General features: G+C 37.3%; 1 protein-coding gene across 1 annotated transcript in view; it reads left to right on the forward strand.

Moving 5' to 3' along the window:
• The window catches only part of LOC148946947 (uncharacterized), a 305,387-nt gene that overhangs the window by 76,041 nt on the left and 207,989 nt on the right, over positions 1–21,357 (forward strand). The window contains exon 10 of the mRNA XM_089096755.1: positions 9,455–9,627. Coding sequence (XP_088952881.1) covers positions 9,455–9,627 — 173 coding nt within the window. The remainder of the gene's footprint in view (positions 1–9,454; positions 9,628–21,357) is intronic.

Raw genomic sequence — 21,357 nt, forward strand, 5'->3', positions numbered from 1 at the left:
GAAAGTTTTTTTTTAATTAATTTTGATAAACAGGACTTGGAAAGTGTCATTTGATTTGATTTTACCGTCTTCTACCTTGTCATAGTTAAACTTCCACCATCCCTGTCAACGCTCTTTGAAAGTTTCTGCTTGATACTCCAAGCTGTTCCCAGGATATTGAAGATAACTTTGATAATTTGTCAATACATACTGCCTTTTGGTTGACCTCGATAATAAACATTGTATATATTATGAATCCATTCGGGGTTTATAGTGCAAAAATGTTTAGATGGACAAAAGACAAAAGTTTCAACTCTATTCCCTGAGCTATGTACGAGGTTTTGCAGATAATATAATATGATAATCTGGATACACATAGTTTCTTTTGATTTTGCTATACCCTCTCCCCCATAACATAGCTAAACGTCAACTTGCCCCTTATCTTCCCTAAGCCCTCTGAAAGTTTAAAATTGATACCCCCAGGCCGATCCCACGATATTGCAGATATGTCATTTGGACCACGTGGAAAGGCATGATGTCTTTTGATATACCTTGCTATTTAACTGAGCAGAGATTACAAATCTCATAGAAAATTAGAGTGCAAGTCCTTTCTTTCCCCGACAGTACCTTTAAGTCTTAGCTCCAATCCTCAGCTGTTCTCAAGATATTGCAGATATGCAATTTTGATAATCTGGATACACACAGTATCTTTTCAACTCCCTTTACCCGCTGCCCTTAGTCAAAATTTTAGGTCCACTTAGCCCCTACCTAAGACTCCCTGACAGATTCAACTTCATTTCAAATCGTTGATCACCATCCTCCTGAACATCCCCTGGAACCTGCATTTTAACTCCCTTAGCCATTCTTTGGATATTGTAGATAAGCCATTTTGACAATTTGGGTATACACATCGTCTTTAAAAAAAATTATTCCTAAATTTGCGGCTTCGGGTATAGGTAAATATCTGATTTGCGATTAGTCTTTTATAGAGATTTTTAGATGACTATTGAGTCTTCTTTTGAAAGAGTCAACAGAGAAACTTTTAGGGATAACTTCCTCAGGAAGATAATTCCTGATCGAAGTGCAACGCCGGATGAAGCTGTTCATCAAGTATTCTGTTTCTGGTTTGCCAGTCTCAAAATCATTGAGTATTCGTGTTTCTCTTGTTGGTTGAGCAATTGGAGGCACACTACAAGAAAGCTCTAGAGAAGGAGGTGAATTTTAGTCTTCGTAGAAAACAGCCATCGACGTTATACCAAACCTCTCACTAAAAGACTAGAGATAGTTGTGGGGAACGACTAAACCTGCCTTTTAGCCCTAGTTTGGATCTTTTGGAACGATACCAGTAACATTTTTGGAGTACCGGCACACAGCGGGCATCCATACTCGGCAATGGGTCTGATGCAAGACTTATACAGTGGGAGAATTGAGCTCAGCGATTTTGCAGCGAAAGGATATCCCCAGCTTTCTTATACAGGAGGTTGTCATCTGATCAAGGTGGGTGATCCAAGAGATATATGTGGAGAGGTGGATTCTAAGGGGACGAAGCTCCTTGACTCTTTATATACCCTTGTTCAAGAAGATAAAGTTGGGATTTTATGCGTGATACTTTTGATCGGGAGATCATCCGCTGTGTTGTAGAAACTTCGCAAGGTTAAGTCCAATGCCATTTATTTAAGGAATGTAAAGAGTAGGTCCCAATATACTACCCTGGGGTAAACCTGTCTTTATTTGATTTTCGAGGGAGGTAAACCTGTCAAGAACAACCCGCAGTGAACGGTAGAAAGAAAGCTGTCAATCACCTTTAACAGATGTCTTCTGAAACCATAAGCGTAAAGTTTCTTCTTTAGACCGCAATGCCATACTCTGTAGAAAGCTTTAGAAATGTCAAATGACTATAAGCAGATTTCATATCCTTTTCCCAGAAGTTAAATCCACTTCTGTGCTGGGCCATTAAGCAGTAAAGTGTTGAATGCTTCGGGTGGAATCCATAGTGGCGGTCGCCTAAAAGCTTATTTGACTCCAGGCACTGATAAAGTGAATTATTTGAAAACTTTTGTAAAACTTCCTAATGCAGGAGAGGAGTTTGATAGGCCTATAAGAGCCCACACTCATTTGATCACCTTCTGGTTTAGGTATAGAATACACAGGCAGATTTTTATATGCGTGGAAGGGTTTCAGAGATTTCAACAGCAGAAAAGGCGACGACAAACAAAGGTCCAGTCACTTCGGCACTGCATGTCTTCAAGACAATATTAGGTATTTTTTCAGGACCCCTGGATTCAGGCACATCTAGCCTCTTCAGAATGCCAAGAATCTGAGGAGTGTGATAAGTAGGTAAGGACATTGTATCTGTAAGGACATCGCTTGTGATAAGTTGAAGCATAGGAGTTATCTCCATGCCACTTGCAAAAAAAAGATCCAAATCTAATCTGAAGTATCTAAAATCTAACCTAAAATTAACATTAGAATAATCTTGATACAAAAATAATAATTAATTGATTACTTAGACATTATTAATAATGCTAATATTTTAATACGTTAATTTATAATATATAGTATTTATAAAAAATAATGCTTTTTAATATTTAACATAAGAATTTATATAAAATTATACCGGGGAAGGAGTCTTCTTGTCTCAAAAGAAAATTTTTTAATTTTTTGAGAATATTCTCAAAGTAATTTACGCACTTTGTGCTATTTGGAATTTATAAAAAAAAACGAGATGCTTTACAGACCAATTAAAGGCTTCGAAGTAATTTTCCATTTGGGAATTCTTTCCTAGAAACTCTTTCAGGACTTGAAAGGAAGTAGAATATACAACTAAACACTTGTTATCAAAACATATTCTTAGGACAATAAACAAATAGAAAAATAGCCTCCAGAGCAATTTGTTTCAGAACTCATTACAAAGATTTATTTTAATAAAATTTTTAACATTATTCATGAGGATTTTTATCAGGAAAAAAAATGTTTATCTTATTTTTGGTTAACCAAAGATGGCATTTTTTATACTCTGTTAACCGGTTAACGAAATTATACTTAATCAGTCAATTACAAAAACTTGTTTAACCGGTTAACCGAACATCAGTTCGATTAGGGAAATCGGTAACTTCTTAACCGCCGTCTTCCAGATTTAAAAATTTGGCCAACGCCTTGGCAACAGCTTTGGTCTTTTCCTGCGTGTCTTGGACAAGAGTACCGTCGCGAGGCGTCTTGGTGTGGCCCTTTAGATCCTCACTGCAAAGTACCTGACGAACTATTTTACACACCATACCAATACACAACGGAGTGAAAGGGGGTACCATCTAACAGTCTGCCATCTAGACTCTTGTAAAAATCCTTAAACACCGTCTAGCGTAGTTAGTTTGATGTTCAACCATCCAGACCAATTATTTTGGTATGTTACAAAATTATTTTGATATGTATGCCCTCAAAGTTTGGAGAATACCCCCCAAAAAACATTTTGCCTTTAGATTCTCTTTGTTTATTCTTTTTTGTTCAGTAAAATTTAGTGCTTGTGGTACCAAATGAAAGCAGATTATCTGGTCATGTTATGTTGCCATCTTGTGGCAAAATAATCAGAAGAAAAAAATAACGTTTGATTTTCTAGATGGGTTTCATCTGGTAAATAGTGGGACAGGAAAAAATTGTACAAACTGAGATATATCCTAGTATAAACCAGATGACACCCATATACAAAATCGAGGGCAATTTTTTTTCTCCTAAATGTAATTTTCATTAAAAGGGCTTAAGTACATCCAGATTATCAAAGGAGCATAGATACAATGTCTCAGGAAAAAAAATAAGACATTAAGCGTCAACTTTCAGGGAAACTAGAGGAGTAAAACTCAATAAAAAGGTACAATACATATCAAAATTGTGAAAACGGGGTATACTGCTCCCCTGTGAAAAGAGGGGTATGGGGGGTATTCCTGCAATTTGCCAGGGAAAAAAGGGGGTGTGCTGGAACTTCCAGGGCATATTATTGGGGATTTTGAACTAAATAAAAAGATACTGTGTCCATTCAAGTTTGTCATAAGTGCATATTACAACATCTTAGGAACAGATGAAGGTATTAAGTTGAATTTCAGGACCTATTGAGGGGAACTAAATATGAATGTTAAAATGGCCTATCTGCAATATAGCTGGGATGGCTAAAGGGCATTAAGGTGAAACTAATAGGGGATATTGCAATGTATATTGAACAAAATCAAATGCACTCTATGCATGCAGGTTGTCAAAATGGCATATGAATAATATCTGAGGAATAGCTGAAAGCAATAAATTGAACCTTTGAGGGCTACTACAACTGCTAATTATGCTGTTAGTACTAATATTTTGTGACTTTTTAGGCGGTGACTGCTTTTAACTGTTTGAATTTGTGACTACTTACAACTGCAAATAATTGTGACTGAACCTTCAACGACTTGTAACTATAATTGCCAGAACACGTGACTTTGGCTACATCATCTACTTTGCTATAGCAAAGAACAAGACACTCCCTCAGAACTGGAGCAATGCCAAAGAGGCAGGGATAGACTGGCTCGTAGGCTCTGTAAAAACAAATAGATATACATAGGCCTATATTCTATTTCTTATTTTTATAGATTGATACACCCAAGACGGCTTCTAAAAAAAGATCGTTGATGAAAGACGGATTTTTAATGAAGCATAGACATTTTTTTTTAATTGAAGTTAAAGAAAAAGCCTTGTGTTTAATCGGTCAAAAGAGTATTTATGTAGTAAAGGAATATAACTTGAAGTGAAATTACGATACTGAGCACAAAACTAAATTTGACTGTCTTGGAGGGGAATCTCGAAAAAACAAAATCATTAAAGTGCAATCGTCAATCAAAATAAGCAGAAAATCCTTCTGCTGTTCTGACAGACAAAAGCAAATCAGCCCTTACGTTCCAGCTACAAAGCGACAGAAATAATAGCAAAGCTTGGTCACTCATTTACTGACAGCGAACTTTTCAAAGAGAATGTCTTAGCTATTGCGGAGGAAGTATGCCCAGAACGGAATTTTTTTTTTTAAACATTAATCTCTGTGGCAGAACTTGCACCCGCCGCACCGAAGACTTGGGTGCTAACTTGTGTCAGTAACTTAAGGACAAAGCGCAGTCTTTTACGTACTTCCCTCTTGTGGTCGACGAAAGTACAGACGTGTGGGATGCGGCACAATTCCTAATATTTGTACGAGGGATTGATGAAAAATATCATGCATATGAGGATTCATTTAAAATATGCGGTCTTAATTTAACTAAAAAAGGAGAGGATTTATTTCACCTCTTGGAACAAGCTCTGGTTCAAGCGGCTTGAGCTGGGGTAAATTAAACAGCATCACCACGGACGGCAGAAAAAAAAAATACATGAGCGGTCATAATAAAGGTATCGTTGGAAGAGTCAACAGCAAGCTTCTAGATTTTGGACCTTAAGTTCCACATACATTTAACTGTATTGTCCATCGAGAAGCGTTGTGTTGCAAGGTTTTATCGTGGAGAGAAATAATTGATACCGTTATATCTGCTATTAGTCTTATAAGAAAAAATAGGTTTACTCAGCACCAGTTTAGAAAGTTTTTGGAAGAGGTGGAAACTGAATATGGCGGCGTGATGTATTACTGTGAAGTAAGATGGCTAAGCCAAGGATTAGTACTTCAACGATTTTTTTTATATTTAAAGAATGAAATTTGCAACTACGTGGAGACAAAAGGAAAGGTAATACCCGAACTTTGCAACTACCAGCGGTTTGTAGATTTTGGGTTTTTAACTGATTTGACTACAGAACTGAATATACTCAATATACATTTACAAGCAAAAAATCAATTTATTTGCCAGATGCATGCAGATGTTAAGGCATCCGAGATGAAAATAACATCATTTATCAAGTATATTTATGAAAGAAAGCTCCATCATTTTCCAAATTAAATAAAATACCAAGTTTTTTCAACTGAAAGCAAGGAGCAACATTACAACTTAAAACGAACAGAAATTATTATGTATATGAAGGGGGTTGCCTCCTCCTCAAGACCTGGCTCTTTACGCTAAAGTCTTTTAGTGCTTTTTAAAAAGCTTCTTGTTGTTCTAATTAAACGACCCTTGTGTTTCAGGAGTGGTGCTTAAAGATTTGGGACTAAATTCAAACTGCAGCAAAAGAGCGAAGTGTTGAGGAGGGGGCAACTCCCTTCATATACGTAATAATTTCTGGTCGTTTTAAGTTTTAATATTGCTCCTTACTTTCAGTAAAAAAATTAGTTTTTTACTTAATTTCTGATCATTTTTTAAATGATAGGATATCTAGCCCCACCACCACGGAGAAATATCCTCACCAAAGAAATATCTTCTAGAAAATTCAATCGCAGTGAAAATTTACCCAGGACAAATACCTTTAACAACTCAACACGTAAAATTGAAACGGAAAAGAGAAAGCAAGACATATAAAAACATTCTTTCAAATTCCCTCGATGTATAATTTCCCCTGAAAATTTCACCCTCTGGAAAATTCCCACATGGAAAAAAAACAGAAGAAAATTCCCCCCCCCCCCACGCGAAAATGCATGCATACTTCTTATAGATATATATTTTTTTATTTAATCATCTAAAGTTTATATGATTAAATAAAAAAACATGGTTTTTCAACTAAAAGTAAGGAGCAACATCAAAACTGAAAATAAAAATTATTATGTATATAAAGGGGGTTCCCCCTCCCCAACACCTCGCTCTTTACGCTAAAGTTTCTTAGTGCGCTTCTTTTAAAAAAGATTCTTAGTGTTCTACTTTAAAGACTCTTGTGTTCCAGGAGTCGTTCTTAAAGAATTGGGACAAAATTCAAACTTAAGCGGAAAGAGCGAGGTGCTGAGGAGGGGACAGCCCCCTTCATATTCGTAATGATTTCTGTTCATTTTAAGTTTTATTGTTGCTCCTTCCTTTCAGTTGAAAAAACTTGTTTTATTATTTAGTTTCTGATCGTTTTTTAAATAATACCAGGAAAGTTGGCCCCACCTCGACTGAGAAATACCCTCCCCACGGAAATACCTTCTAAACTATTCAGTCCAGGTGAAAATTTACCCCAGATAATTACCCTTAAAAGCTCCACGCGTAAAATTGACACGGAAAAGAGAAAGCAAGACATATAAAAACAATTTTGTATAAGAATTCTGGCAATTCCCCCAGTGTGAGATTTCCCTTGAAAAGGTCAACCCCCTGAAAACTTCCCTCCCCGTTGAATCCCATGGAAAACCCCCCAGCAGAAACCCCCCCCCCCCAACCTGGAAATGTATGCATGCTTCCCAATAACAAATAACAAACTATGTGTAAATAACAAACTAACAAACTATGCGTATACAGTGGGTGAATTTTGTAATTTAAAGACCTTTTTCCTGGGGCTGGGGGGGGGGGGGGTCATGTTATATCCAAAGCCATAGTTATTGGGCCGTTCGACTATGATGAACAAAAATGCTATATCAAAATTTTGATATAGCATTTTGACAATTTCGAAATTTTGATTCGAAATTTTGACAATTTCGGGGGGAAAGGGGAAAGGGAGGGCGCCAGGTTGTCCTCCAATGTTTTTGGTCAATTAAAAATGGCACTTGAAGTTTTAATTTCCGTTCTAATGAGCCGTCTTCTGATATTCTAGGACCACTAGGTCGATACAACCACCCCTGGAGAAAAAAACACAAACAAACAAATAGATTCGCATCCGTCATCTTTCTTCCGGCAAAAATTAGGAGGTTGAATCACCTGAAATAAGGTTCTCTGATACGCTGAATCTGATGGTGTAATTTTCATTAAGATTCTTCGACTTGTAAGGGGTGTTTTTCTCCTTTTTGGAAAATCTGGCAAACTTTATGAGGCTCGTAGCCCTCGATGTGTAACACTAAATTTAATGAAACTTGCATATTTGGAATCAGCATAATAAGACAATTCTTTTGATATATCTAGCAGAGGCATTTTGGAGCTCGGAAACAAATTTCTCTTTATATTGAACACGTGATTGCCGAATCATGTGAACTGTGTCTCAACCGATTTTTATGGAATCAAATCTCTCGCTTTTGCTCTTCGAGAATAGCCATTGCTCCTGTGTCTTTTGTTTTGCTTGGATAGCTTTTTTGCAGTGGACGTTTAACCAAGATTTGTCCTTGTAATGATCATGTAAATGATCGGCTTATGACGTAATTTAAAATCCTTATCCGGGGGGCTTGGGGGATATTACATCCTCCGAGTCATAATTTTTACATTCTGGCTATTTCAAAAAAATGGATTGTTGAAACTCTTGGTCAGCGTTGAGGAGGGGGCATCTAAAAAGGGTGGGGGGGGGGCTGGTTGCTCTCTGATCACTCTTCAACGCCTCCCTTAATATACCCTTTCACTTAATTACACCTTTCCCAGTGATAAAACCTGCGTGTAAATAATGAGCTTATGGCATAATTTAAAATCCTTATCCTGGAGGCTTGGGGAAATTACATCCTCCGAGTTATAATTTTTGACCTTTTGGATATTTCGAAAAAAAGTGGATTGTTGAAAGTCTTGGTCAGTGTCGAGTAGGGGAAATCCGAAAAGGGTGAGGGTGGTGACGGGGGCTCATGGACAAACGTCATGCATACAGTGTGTTTGATTTTGTTTGACATCCCTCTCAACATTTCCTAAAAGTTTCACCTTAATACCCTAAGTCTTTTTAGTACCAAGGATCAAACATTTCCTTTTTTCCCATAACAGACCTTATATTTAAGTAACGGGCCACTCTCTTAACCTATAGCTCTCACCTCTGGGGCTGTGGGTGGTTATGTCTTTCTAGGAGGCATATTTCGTAGATAGTTCCGGAGACCACACTGCCTTTTTATGACGATAAATAAAAGTTCAAATAGGGATAAAATCCTTTTAATAGGCAGTGATAAATTTCACAAAATTTTAGGTATTTCGGTTACATGTGCTGTGACCGTCATCAGTAGTTATACATCATCAGTGACTGAAATACCTAGTATATTTGTGAAATTTATCACTGTTTATTAAAAGGATTTTATCCCTATTTGAACTTTTATTTATCGGAGACATACTTGTTTGGCCTTTACATTATTTTGAACAAAATGGTTATTCCGAAATTTTGATCTAATGTCTTAGGGTGACGGGGAGCTAAAAAGAATGTGGAAGTGGACTGGTTGCCCCCTAATTGCCCGTGACCCCAAAAAAGACACCAGAACTCTCACTTTCCATTTGAATGAGTCCTCTCCGAAGTTCCTACGTCCACCCCTTCCATATGAACTGGCTTAAAAAAAAAGAAAATGAATAATGCATTGAATTCTTATGGCTCGTTTTCGCAGGCAACGCTAGAACGTTGTCTCTGATTCAGTATATTTGGACACAAAAATATCTATTTTATCTAAAGTCTAGTTTATCTAGTCAGTTCTTATTTTATCTAAAGTGGTTCAGCTGTGAGTTGAACCATTCCTAATGAAATTTACATCTTTCAGGTGCATTAATACCGAAGGTTCTTATCGGTGCGAATCAGCTCAAGTCCCTGTCCAGCAAATATCCCAGTCTCATTATCGAAGCCTTACATCATTAGTCGATCGACCCTCAACCAAAACACAGGTTATCAGATGTGGCGCTGGGTATCGCCTTGACTCTACTGGAAAATGCATGGGTAAAGTTTTTATTACGCTGTTTAAATGGAAAGAATGAGTACAGAGAAGATAGTTTCCATTTTGGCTGATATTTTCCTACCCTTCATATTTATGACGAAAACACGAAAATGATTAGGCTGTTGTCTTTTCTTCTAACACAATAATCTCTGTATGAGTGGTCTATTAATGATTAATGTTTATTAAAAATCCTTATCAAAATTACTTTCCACTGAATTTTACTTGCTTCTTTCGATATATACTACATACTTGTCGATATAACCACCAGTAAAATCAAAGTCAATACTTTGATGCCAGGACGAACCTGTTTGAATCTAAATTTGCGAGAACAACTTGTTAATTTCGGTACCAAAGAAATTTAAAAGTATTTAAAATTGGTTCTGTCTATTCCGAATTTTAGCGTTAATAAGAATCAAAAGTGTGACGTATATAAACTGATAGTGCACTTGATGATTTATACCAATGAGATTATAGCTCACAAAAACCGTTTGCCATAAAAAAATCAATAGTCAAACAGCTACAGTTTGGTGACGAGCTGTATGTGATACGAGCCCGAGAAAACAAAAGGGCGAGAAATTTTAAAGCCCTTATTTGCAATAAGGTGATCTCAGTGTTTTTCTGAGAAGGCTAGTGATTGATGCGTGTTTACTTGTTTGTTTGCCCCCCCCCCCAGAGGTTAATCATACCAAAACAATCGTCATAGAACATCTCACGAAGGCTCATTTGAAAGTAAATCAAAATTAAAAGTATCCTATTTAATTAGAAAAAACATTGCGAGTAGAATGCTAAATATGGATTCTACCGGTCCTATAGGAAGACATTTCTACCGGTCCTATAGGAAGACATTTCTACCGGTCCTATAGGAATTACCATGCTATTTGCTTGAAGCTCTACACCTTTTCAAAGAGAGTGAATAGCCTCTCACAATGTCGTATGGATTCTAAGGGTTTATGTTCCTTCCTATGCTATTCTATGAGGTCTCTACACCTTTTCAAAGAGACTGAGTATCCTCTCACATGGTCTTATACTTTGCACAGACGTATAGGAATTCCAATTCTATTTGCTTGATGCTCTACACCTTTTCAAAGAGAGTGAGTATCCTCTCACATGTATACTTCCTTGGTACCATTCCAAGCAAAGTGATCAAACACGTTTTGAAACTACAGTTGAGATTGTATAGTGCATGCAGAAAAACACTAGTTTAGAAATTTAGGACTTTTTTTTCATGAGAAAGATGGTGTTCAAGGATGATTTACTCCATTTCTCTCTCATTCTATCACACTCAATTTGTTGTTGTTGGTAGCTCAGTTTCATTGTGGCAGTGAGAGTGTCAACACATGAAAAATGTTCCATACATGTCCACAATGTATGTACACACTGGGCAGCTGGTCATCATGTGAGAATAGTAAACGATTGATGAGTATGATGAAAAGCGTAGATTATGCAACCCGTGTAAATTCCATAGAGGATATGCTATACAAATTAAAGGTTATAATTCCTGTCTTGAAGAGGTGTTTGACTCTCAACCTAGAGGACACTTATGCTCCAATTGCCACTATGATAAATGTAATCAATGGGAGAGTACATATCCTGGCATGATTGGAAAGAATCCTAAGCGTGATTTTAGTTTATGGCCAAGAGATTGGTATCGTCGTGGCTTTAGATTGTTCTGGGAGGAGGAACCGGGTCAGCGATTCAACTGTTGGAACAACAAAAGAATTTGGTTTCTACGTCATCGTTGTGAAGACAATGACTACTATGATTATAAGCCCACTGATTTTTATTTGGCTGTGACGGAATGTGATTCACCACTTGAGGACACTGTTTGTGACATTGTTTAAAATAAGCAAATTGAAACATGTGAATTCGACAGCATAAATGTGGGTAGTAGCAGTGACTGTTCCAAGAGACACTATAAAAGTAATGTTACACTCTGCGGTAGAAAATGTGACCCTGACGCCGGAGTACATCAGGATCAGCTTGCCGTAAATTTATATAATATATCTGCATTAGTTGTTCTTGACAAATACCTAGTAGAAGATGAAATCCAAAGAGTAGAAGAGTCGTTTTTATCATGTACATACATTTTTCATTTATTAATAAAAAATTTCTAATGCATTTATAGAACGATGTTATTCTTATGGTACTTAAATGAATTTTTAAAATGTTTGTAAACACATTTTCAACTAGAAAGTCGTTCAATCGAGGTAAGTCAACGTAAATGTCGAGAAACTGTTTGTAGATATAGCCACGACATCTGAACATGAAAAAGAGTAGTGCATGATAGCCACATGTCTTAGTCGTTAAATCCTGTACTCTTCGTTGATTTTGAATAATAGTTTTCCCACTGCTTTCAATAACGTTGCTGATATGTGGAGTGTAGAATGTGTATGATAGGCCAAGAGGATCAACAAATTCAATATTCTTCGCTGTTTGAAAGATGCATAGCCAATGGCCAGTCTTCAATGACAATGTACTACTATAAACAATGATTAGTGTAGTATTAACACTTACACTTCTTTCATTAATGTCCGGGGGTTTGCAATTTGACTTGTATTAAGACATGCATGGAGTCATACGAAAAACATTGATCATTTGTTTGGTGTTAATGGTGCTAGGTCTAATAAAACACTGACACTGAATGTAGTTTCCCAATAGGTTTCAAATTGACTCAATGATATTAGCATGATACTCTCAGTCAAAGCATCAGCAAATGTACACTCTAAACGTACATTCCCTGTTCGTACTATGCTAATATCCTGGTTCTCCGACAGGTCCAAAACAATTACACCATGAATTTTTGAAAACATTGAATCGGTTATTCCATTTTCAAATAGTTGGGAGTCATGATCTAGGGATTGCATGGTCAGCTCATACAGAGTTCTATAGGAATTTTAGTCAAATCATAGAGTGTACAGTGGAATACCAGTCACTTTGCACACAAGGCTAGATAGACCAAATAAATAAAAATCATGGGGGGATGCAGTCCAGGATCAGACGGCACTCCCACTCTTCACAAAGGCCAAGGTGAATTTTGATGGGATTTCTCCATTGATAAATGATGTATAGGTATAACTACTAGAGCCAGTGGCAATATGACGTTGATTGTTGATCGTATGGGGGACAAGAAGTTTAATGTTGTTGCCATTGGCTCTTAACTTTTCCACTGCCAATGCAACAGAGCTCATAACCTGTTGTTTTTGGACGTGGAGAATTGCCGATGTGATAATGACATTTGCATCGGGTGCTGCAGGAAGTGTTTTTCTCAAAATGAGATTCGATGGGGCTAGTTGCAACTTTATGTCAATCTTGACATTGGGGGGTAACCATTAGGATATATTGAATATCTCATGATTTAATTTTCCAACCAGATGATACTCCTGTGTCACTGGATTAGTCAACTCACCGTCAGTATCAACATCTGATCGATATTCATAGCCCAATGATTGTCGTCTCAACTCTTTGTATGCCTTTGGTGTCATCATCATAAAGTGTATGCAGCTTGCATAGTTGGATAAGTTATTGCTAGTGCTCACCAATGTTCCATTAATAAATACATTAATTTGTTTGAACAGATTGTGTAGAATACAGTTTTTGTAGGAGAGACCATCGGCAGCATTTGGAGTTGTATTAACTGACCTTTTTTTCACCGCAATATCTAGATCAATAAATTTTGAAGAGAAATCAATGAAATAGTTCTTATTGGAAAATATTTGAAAGGGTGTATTTGCCTAGAGTGAGTTCTGGGGGTGAAATTGTTCATAGTATCCATACTTGGCACTAACATCAACACTTTCAACATTGAATAAATTCAATGAGGAACTGATTGATGGATGTCATTCCTTGTGGGGGAGATAAGTCATCTTAAGAGAAGAAATACTTCTTTGATCTAACAATCTTTTTTTTTCTTCTTCTTATTAGTCTTCGTTGTTTTATTTCTCAAAGTCCTTGTTGATGTCCTTCGCTTCCCGCCTGGGTAGAGACTGATGAGTGAATGAGGCGCACGCATCCTTTTCAATCTCTTCCCATTTTGCTGAGATTTTAATTCCTCACCAACGGCTCTTGCTGAAGATCTAATAATTTCCTTAACACTCTCCTTGAAATTCTTACCCGACGTCCCAGTCCTGTAGTGTTGAGGCAGCAAAATTTGATGCAGCATGTACAAGATATTTTCTGGCAAGGGGTAGTGCAGAACGAAATAGCCTAGCAAACCAGCTACCAAGACTATAGCCAGACATTGTAGTACGCCCCTTGTAGTAGTCCAATCCATAGCCTATTTGACGTGACCTCAGAGCACCAACATAGCAATCGATATCGGGACAGACAAATAGAATTCTTCTATTGTTCATTTTAAGTGCTGGTGTCGCCGAGAATAGGTCGAAAATGACATGTAATCATTGCTAAGCCTTTTGTAATTGCTAGAGGATCAACCAATTCACTTCTTAGTGTGAACTGAAAGAGTTCTAAATACGAAGTGTTTAGAAGAGCAGATTGAAAAAGATCTGTGTTATAGTGATAAACCTTTCCATGACATTTTTTCCTTTCAATATCACGTAGAAGAGAGATATATGATTTACAGACTCTTAATTTTTACCCAGAGGATATACTAAGAACCATGCAAGAGTCCGAGGCGAAACCAGGTGGATAATCAGCAAAAATAACTTGATCCATCCCGTAAACGGTGCCAGCGTTTTTCCCATTGATCATATTCTGTTTAAAGCCAAGAACATCTCTCAGATTATCATTGAGATGAATTATTTCACTGTCAACAGGTGAGGTAATGTAAATCCTATCATGTTCCATTGAATAATTAAAATGGAATGTACCATTCCTACGATATGAGATTTTTTTATTGATTGTACGACACAAATCTGTCATATTATCGTATTCAATATATTTCAATTTGACATGTGGATATTCGCTAGATTTAAGTGCTTCAACCCATTCTTAGTCGACAAAGAGTGACCAATCGAATGGTATAACTTTTATATCATACACACGATCCTTTCTCAGGATGTCATAGGTATTTTTGAGGATACAATCGACAAGAGCCACTTCATACGCGCCGTCAAACTTGATGGCGGGGGAGAGTTTCGTCCAAAAATCACTTGTTTTATTCAAGTCATTGTAGAGAGGATCGGAAACGTTGGACATAAATGTTACATAGAAATCATTGGGCATTGTCAATATTTTCAACACTGATCCAAGAATCAAAATCGGAGTTGTATCCTAGCCACCGAACAAGTAACTGTTTCCTACCCCTGTGAGTACGAGTCTAATATCTTTTTAATTTGATAGATTTCAAAAATTATTTTTAACTTTTTGTAGTTCATAGTCATAACAGCCGCCGAGAATTTCTTCATCTTTGGTATCGCGCAAACGATAAGTTATGGGTTTAGTGTCTAGGATTTTTGCCACTTTAAAAAGTTCTGTGGACCATAAGTAATTACCCTTTTCAAAAACATTAGTTGTTCTATTAATTCGAACAGTATCACCAACATTGAATTTTTCTTCTTGACACTCGTTTCATTGGAATATTGTTTAAGAAAAGTGTCAATTATATCATGGTCAGAATGATGAACTTCTGTTGGGGATGAATTGGACAATGATCGATGAGGTCGTTGATTATAAATCAAAATGATTTTATCTAAATCATGAATAAAAGCAGATGTATTTTTCAATGTACAATATCTTGAAATTAAAAGTCAAATAGTTCTTATCAATCGTTCGGCCAATGCAGCCTTTATAGGGCTATGACTATGATAGAGCAGTGTATTATATTTAGCTATTACTTTTGCAGCATGGGGATTAACAAATTCACCACCGCGATCCGTTTGAATTTTTTTATACGAATCCTGTTAGAAAATACTTTCAATGGCCTGAGCGTCGTTAACACTTCTCTTCGAGCGCAATGGAATAACGAATGCATAGCGACTAAAACACTGATTGCATGTAGAATTTAGTTTTATGGTGTACGGTAAATTCTTTGAATCTCATCTAGAGTTAGGAGATCTGCATGCATTATATGCAATGGGAAAAAGGCTTTAGTTTTTCGATAATGATTAGTTCGAAGCCTAGGATTTCTATGCAGAGTGTAACTTGATTCATTTTGTAGATAGTCTTGTACACTTTTAGCGTGAACACTAGTGACTTTGGAAAGAGTGGTGGGGGAACTTAAACTCCCCGTTTCACCAATATTTTCATAAACAAGTTTCAGAACTTCAACCATTTTGAATGTAAACGTGTAGTGTAACGTCTGCTACCCTTTTGTCTACTGGTGGTTGGTGGTGGTGGTGACGTTGAATTGATACGTCTTCGCTTTTGTCTAGCTATCAGTGGTGTACTGTTCATCCTTATTGTCAAGTTTCCACTAGGTGTGCTAGTATTTTCAAAAATTGATTTAAAATCTTCTTCGTCTTCTTCATGTTCATATTTTAATGGTGTTGATGGCGATGATGCATGTTCATTTACTTTTTTTAGAATTTGTCTATTGCTAATGAGACTTTTGGGGAAGTTTAATGTATTTAGAAAGTTGTATAGATGAGCGTCAAATGATAATAGTCCTTTACGATTTGTAACCATATCGTAGATTAAATCAAGTAGATTATAGCTCTTGCCTTGAATTATAATCCCTTTCCCATTGCTATCAACTTGAATATGATCTTGACCACTTTCAATGAGATAAGTTATGAGTCGTTTACTTTGATCACGATATGAGTTGGGCAATAGACTTCCGATTTTGAATACAATTTAATCCGGGTCCTCCTTCTTTAGTCGAGCTCCAGCAGAAGAAGACTGTTGAGGAGATGATTCTTTTTTGTGATCAAAGCCGCCAGCCTTCATATGATAGGCTATATGTTTGTCCACTCGGTGAAGTGCATCTTGAAGTAAAAGCAGGTTTTCGATCATCATCAATATTCTCGTTGTCAATAAATTTACTCAGATTGTCCTCAAATTGTTCCACGGGTGAGAGAGTGAGTTCTATTGGATTCAATTTATAGGGTCTAGCCATTCTCTAGAGAAAAGTGTTTAAAGTACTGCAATTATCAGCAGTAAAAGTATGAAAAGGCTACCGCTCACCTGAAGAAGACGTTTCCTTTTAAAATTCATTTCTTTATTTTTAGAGGCCAATGTACGTACAATGGAACGATGTTGCTTTGCCTGTTGCTTAACTACTTCTGGCAGTTGAACATTGCACTCGGTCAAATTTAAACAAAGTTCAGATATTAGATTAATGAAATCAATGTTAATACCAAGCTTGAGTATGGCTATTCTAAATGGTGATTTTGAAGTGCTTAGAACTGAAAAGAAATGTCTATTTTCTGTTAGTTTCTTCAGTGTCATGATAGGAACTAATAGGTATTTTTACTGTTCACAAGGAGAAATATTGTAATTTCATTGTCAAAAATATATGTGACTACACGCAAATCCTCGGTTATATTTTGATTAAGATCTAATAGGATGTAGGCGTAGGATTTATTAGTTGCCTGATTGTACGCTGAGTCTAAAATTTGGGGGGCGCCTGGTTAGATTTTTTTATTGAGGGCTAAGAGTAATCTATAAGAACAAATAAATCTGTAGACGACATAGTAGGTGCTTCAATGCAAGTGCTTGCATGGATTTGCTCCGATGAAAGAGGTTGTGTAGAACCAGAGTAATGGGAAACCGTTCAAGATGAGAGCGGACGGTGAACAGTTGCAGCGTTTTCTGGGACCATGGTTCAATAGATTCAGCCAGATCGTCAATAATCAACCAAGAGTTTGGTTCAATAATGTTGAAAACATCAAGTCCCTGTATGAATTGTATCTGCACCAATCCCGCCATGCCAATTGCTTTTATTTTATCGTATGACTCAAGCCAAATACTGTACCAATAGTAGATTCTTTTCGGCTTTTCCACAAACATTTTATCGCAATTTTTAATTATTTTAGTTAAAAGTGTTGTTTTGCCTGACATTGACGGGCCACGCAGAAACGATCTGAATGGTGTTTTAAATTGATACATGTTCCCTTCAACAGTTCACCTAGACAACTAACTGTAGACTATAGTTGTCTAATGACTAAATAATTTCCCTATTACTAGTCCGTTCAAGAATAATGAGAAGACGAATAAAGAATCATATTTCTTGTATTATAAACAGCACTTTACAGAAAACAAAGAAAATACACTTTTTTAAATTTATTTATAATAAAAAAAAATGCACTAGAAAAAGCACTTTAATAAATATACTTTATTTTATGAAAATACAACATTTAATGAAAATAGACTTGGAATAATATCACTTTTTTTTTAATTTGAATGTAACATGTATATTTACAAAAGCACAAAAAAATCTGCTCTAAGTAAAAAAAAAGATAACTTTGGTAGTGGCGGCGCACCCCCCGCTGGCGGCCGTCCGGGCGCCCCCCAAGGCCGCGAGCCCCCCCCCCCCCCCAGGCCGCGAGGCCCCCCCATGCCGCGAGACCCCCCCCCCCCCCCCAAGGTTTTGGGAAATTTATTGGACTTTACTCAAACCGAGACTTTCCCTATGGCTAACACATTCGGCTCGGTCAGAAGTTAAATAGTGTCCCAGGGGGAGGGTAGTCACACCGTCTTGACAAACAAAGACCTTGTTGGAAATGGTTCTCATGGCAATTTTTTCTATATTTACAGTGAATTTCCTGTAGTTGATTGAACCAATGGCCAACCATTTGGCTTGTTGTAATTTATTTTGAACATTACAATTCCTATAGATGTAAATGTTAAAATTCTTATCTACATAGTGCATGGGTACTCCTTTGCAACTTTTTTTGAATTCCTCGTCGTGTGTCTGTATAAAGTACACCTTCAGATTTACAAAAATACCACGGCAAATCATGTCGCTTCCCGTTTCTGAATTAAAAAATAAAAGCTGATTTGGCACCCGACGTTTCACTAGCTCTGGGTAAAACCCACTCCAATTGGTGTAGTTCATCCGCGAGCTGATGATTTCACCATGCGCCAAATCATCAAGTAGGTTTGGAATTTTTACTTTTAGCAGTAGAGAATATGTGTCCCCGTAGCAGACCTCTACTTGCCCCTTTTCCGGCCACTGTACCCTAGCCATATTGTAGTAGAATTCCAACATGAGCTTTTTAGAGATCTCCAAGATCGCACTGCCTGCAGCAATATTCTTATTCAGGACATTGCTTCTTTTTTTCTATTCAATAGTACCATGTCCGGGCCAATGATCGTGAAGGAAGTATAATTTGGATCGGCAATATTTCGAGCACATTGTTTGGGATCGGTCACGACGTCACAACGATTCCTATTGTGAACTCTTTCGCACATTTTACCAAAAGTTGTATTTAAGATGAGCTTATATATTTCTTTTTCGGTTATCTTCCGTGCTTCAGAACATTTCTTGACAAAGTAGTCCAAAAACGCCTTCAAATAGGGTTTTTGACTAAAATGAGGGACTCGATCAACCTTTGTGACATTGAAACCGTTGTTGCACATCCATTTTAAAACCACATGATGTACAACAATATTTTTCTTCGGCAGAAGATCAGCAATAAGTTTTTGTTTTGAAGGTAACCAATGCAATCCGTCCACCTCGACCAAACATCTATTGTGGGGGCTCAAAGAGTCCCTAGTCACAGGTCTATTGATGCATGGAAAAACAAAATCCTTTACTGAATTGTGAAGCTCAACTGGTATCTCCCCATCAATTCCAAAAAACCATCCAACCGGCCCATTGTCCTTAACACTGTCAATGTTGGGGAAATTGGAAGCTTGAGGGTCATTGAGCCATTTTTAGTCATCGCAAGGTAGCGCATAATGGGAAATAGCTGAGGGGTAGAGAGAATTCATATTAAGGAAAACTGCATCTGATTTTGTCCCCGTCTTCTCTCCAGTTGGATCAGTTTCCAAGATACAATCCCCATGAAAAACGTATCCACCCCTCATTGACCTCTCGATGAACAGGTGCTGATCAATGTCAGTGATCAGCCCAATTTTTTCCCCACTAATTTTTAGGATGAGGTCCATTACCAGATGAGGAGATGAAAAATAGCATCCTAAATCAAGATTAAGTTCCCCATAGATTTTGTCCGTATTTTTACACATAATGTCTAACAAAGTTAACACATTACTCGACAAATACAGCTTGCAGTAGTCAAACCCATTTTTACACCCTCCCTCTGCCCACACTTTTTTAGCAAAACTGTATTCATCGGGGGTGCACCTACGATCGTGTAGACTGTCGTAAAACTATTCGATCGAGGGAATAGTTTCCTCGGCGAATCTCGACATGGAACAGTAATAATCATAAGGATATATGCCCTTGACCGTCAACAAATCATATAAATCATTTGGAAATTTATGCTTGAGAAGGGGGGAAAACGTTGCAGCCGTCATCGTTTTTCTGCACTTGAATTAATTCGCTCAATGATTTAGGGAAAAAACTGTAGGAATCTAAAGAGCGAATTTTATTCGTGTACTCAACGTCGTCTTCAACAATTCTGCACATAAATTCCAAAACAAGCAACTTTTCGGATGATTTAGGAATGATTTTGTAGGAAAAGCTGTCATGTAGCCATGCATCATCCACTGTTCCAATTCTTTGAAGATATGCCATTGCTGGTAGCACATACTTCAGATCGTAGTTAGAATTATGTATAAAAACCGGAAGAAAGAGTTGCTGTTTAATTTTTAAATTACAGGAATTGTGAGCCCACCCTCGAGAGTTACTTTTCCCTGTTGAATTAGGGTCAATAAGATGATTGTGATCCTGGACAGCGTCTTTTGGGGCAAAAGCACCCCTAAAAACCCAACAAATTGTCCCCTTTTCTAGTGCCAGTTGCTCCTTATCTGATAATGACATTGGGTAGTTGGTTTGACGCAATCGTGAAATTGCACCGTTCGCTGTTTTTATTAAAGACACCAATAACTTCTCCATGCTACCCTCCTCATCCATAGCCAAAAAAACTCTTCCAATCGCATTTTATTATTGGAATCGTGACGGGCATGCGCATAGGAACACGCAACTAGTTTGTGTTCCTTGACTATATTTGGCCTTGATGGGTCTGATACCTCCACCAGTGTTGATTCACAATGCAAAGATACTTTATCAACCTGTATCAGGGAATTTTGGAAATTTTTAAATTGTAAAGTATCTTTGCCTTCTGCCGGCATTTCTATTCTTTGATTGCCATGAATTTTGCAATATCTCATGTGATCCGAGAATGTTCTTTCAGTTGTAAATGAAGAAAGACACATGGGGCAATAGTGAGGTTCCCCATAATTTTTGCCTTGAGATAAGAGTTGACTTATTGCCGTAACGGGAAAAAATTACCATAGGAATTTACATCTTTAGGGGGCTCATAGACAACCCAAACCCAATTTTTAACATTATCTACCAACGGTTTCCTAGCTGAATATAAAACCCCTTTTTTATTCAGTTTCTTTCCCCCCCCCCATCTACAAACTCTGTGTCATACTGGAGAACAACCACCCCAACCCAAGATTTTCGTTTGCTTTTTCAAATATGATTATTTCTTTTAAGGACACCGGATACTTCCCCTCTAAACAATCAAAATTTACTTTAGGGAAATTTTCTCCACCGTTACGTGCAAGTCCGTCGAGATTTTTAATTGATGAATCATTTTTTAATGTTTTATGGGCTGCTGCTAAAAATACATATGTAAAGCATTGCAGCTCCGTGTCAAAACAGAAACTCTGAACCCCTTTGGTAGCCGACAAATCTGGATGGC

This window comes from Artemia sp. Qi Xiang Cuo, chromosome 11, assembly GCF_049724085.1.
Source record: "Artemia sp. Qi Xiang Cuo chromosome 11, ASM4972408v1, whole genome shotgun sequence".
NCBI lineage: Eukaryota > Metazoa > Arthropoda > Branchiopoda > Anostraca > Artemiidae > Artemia > Artemia sp. Qi Xiang Cuo.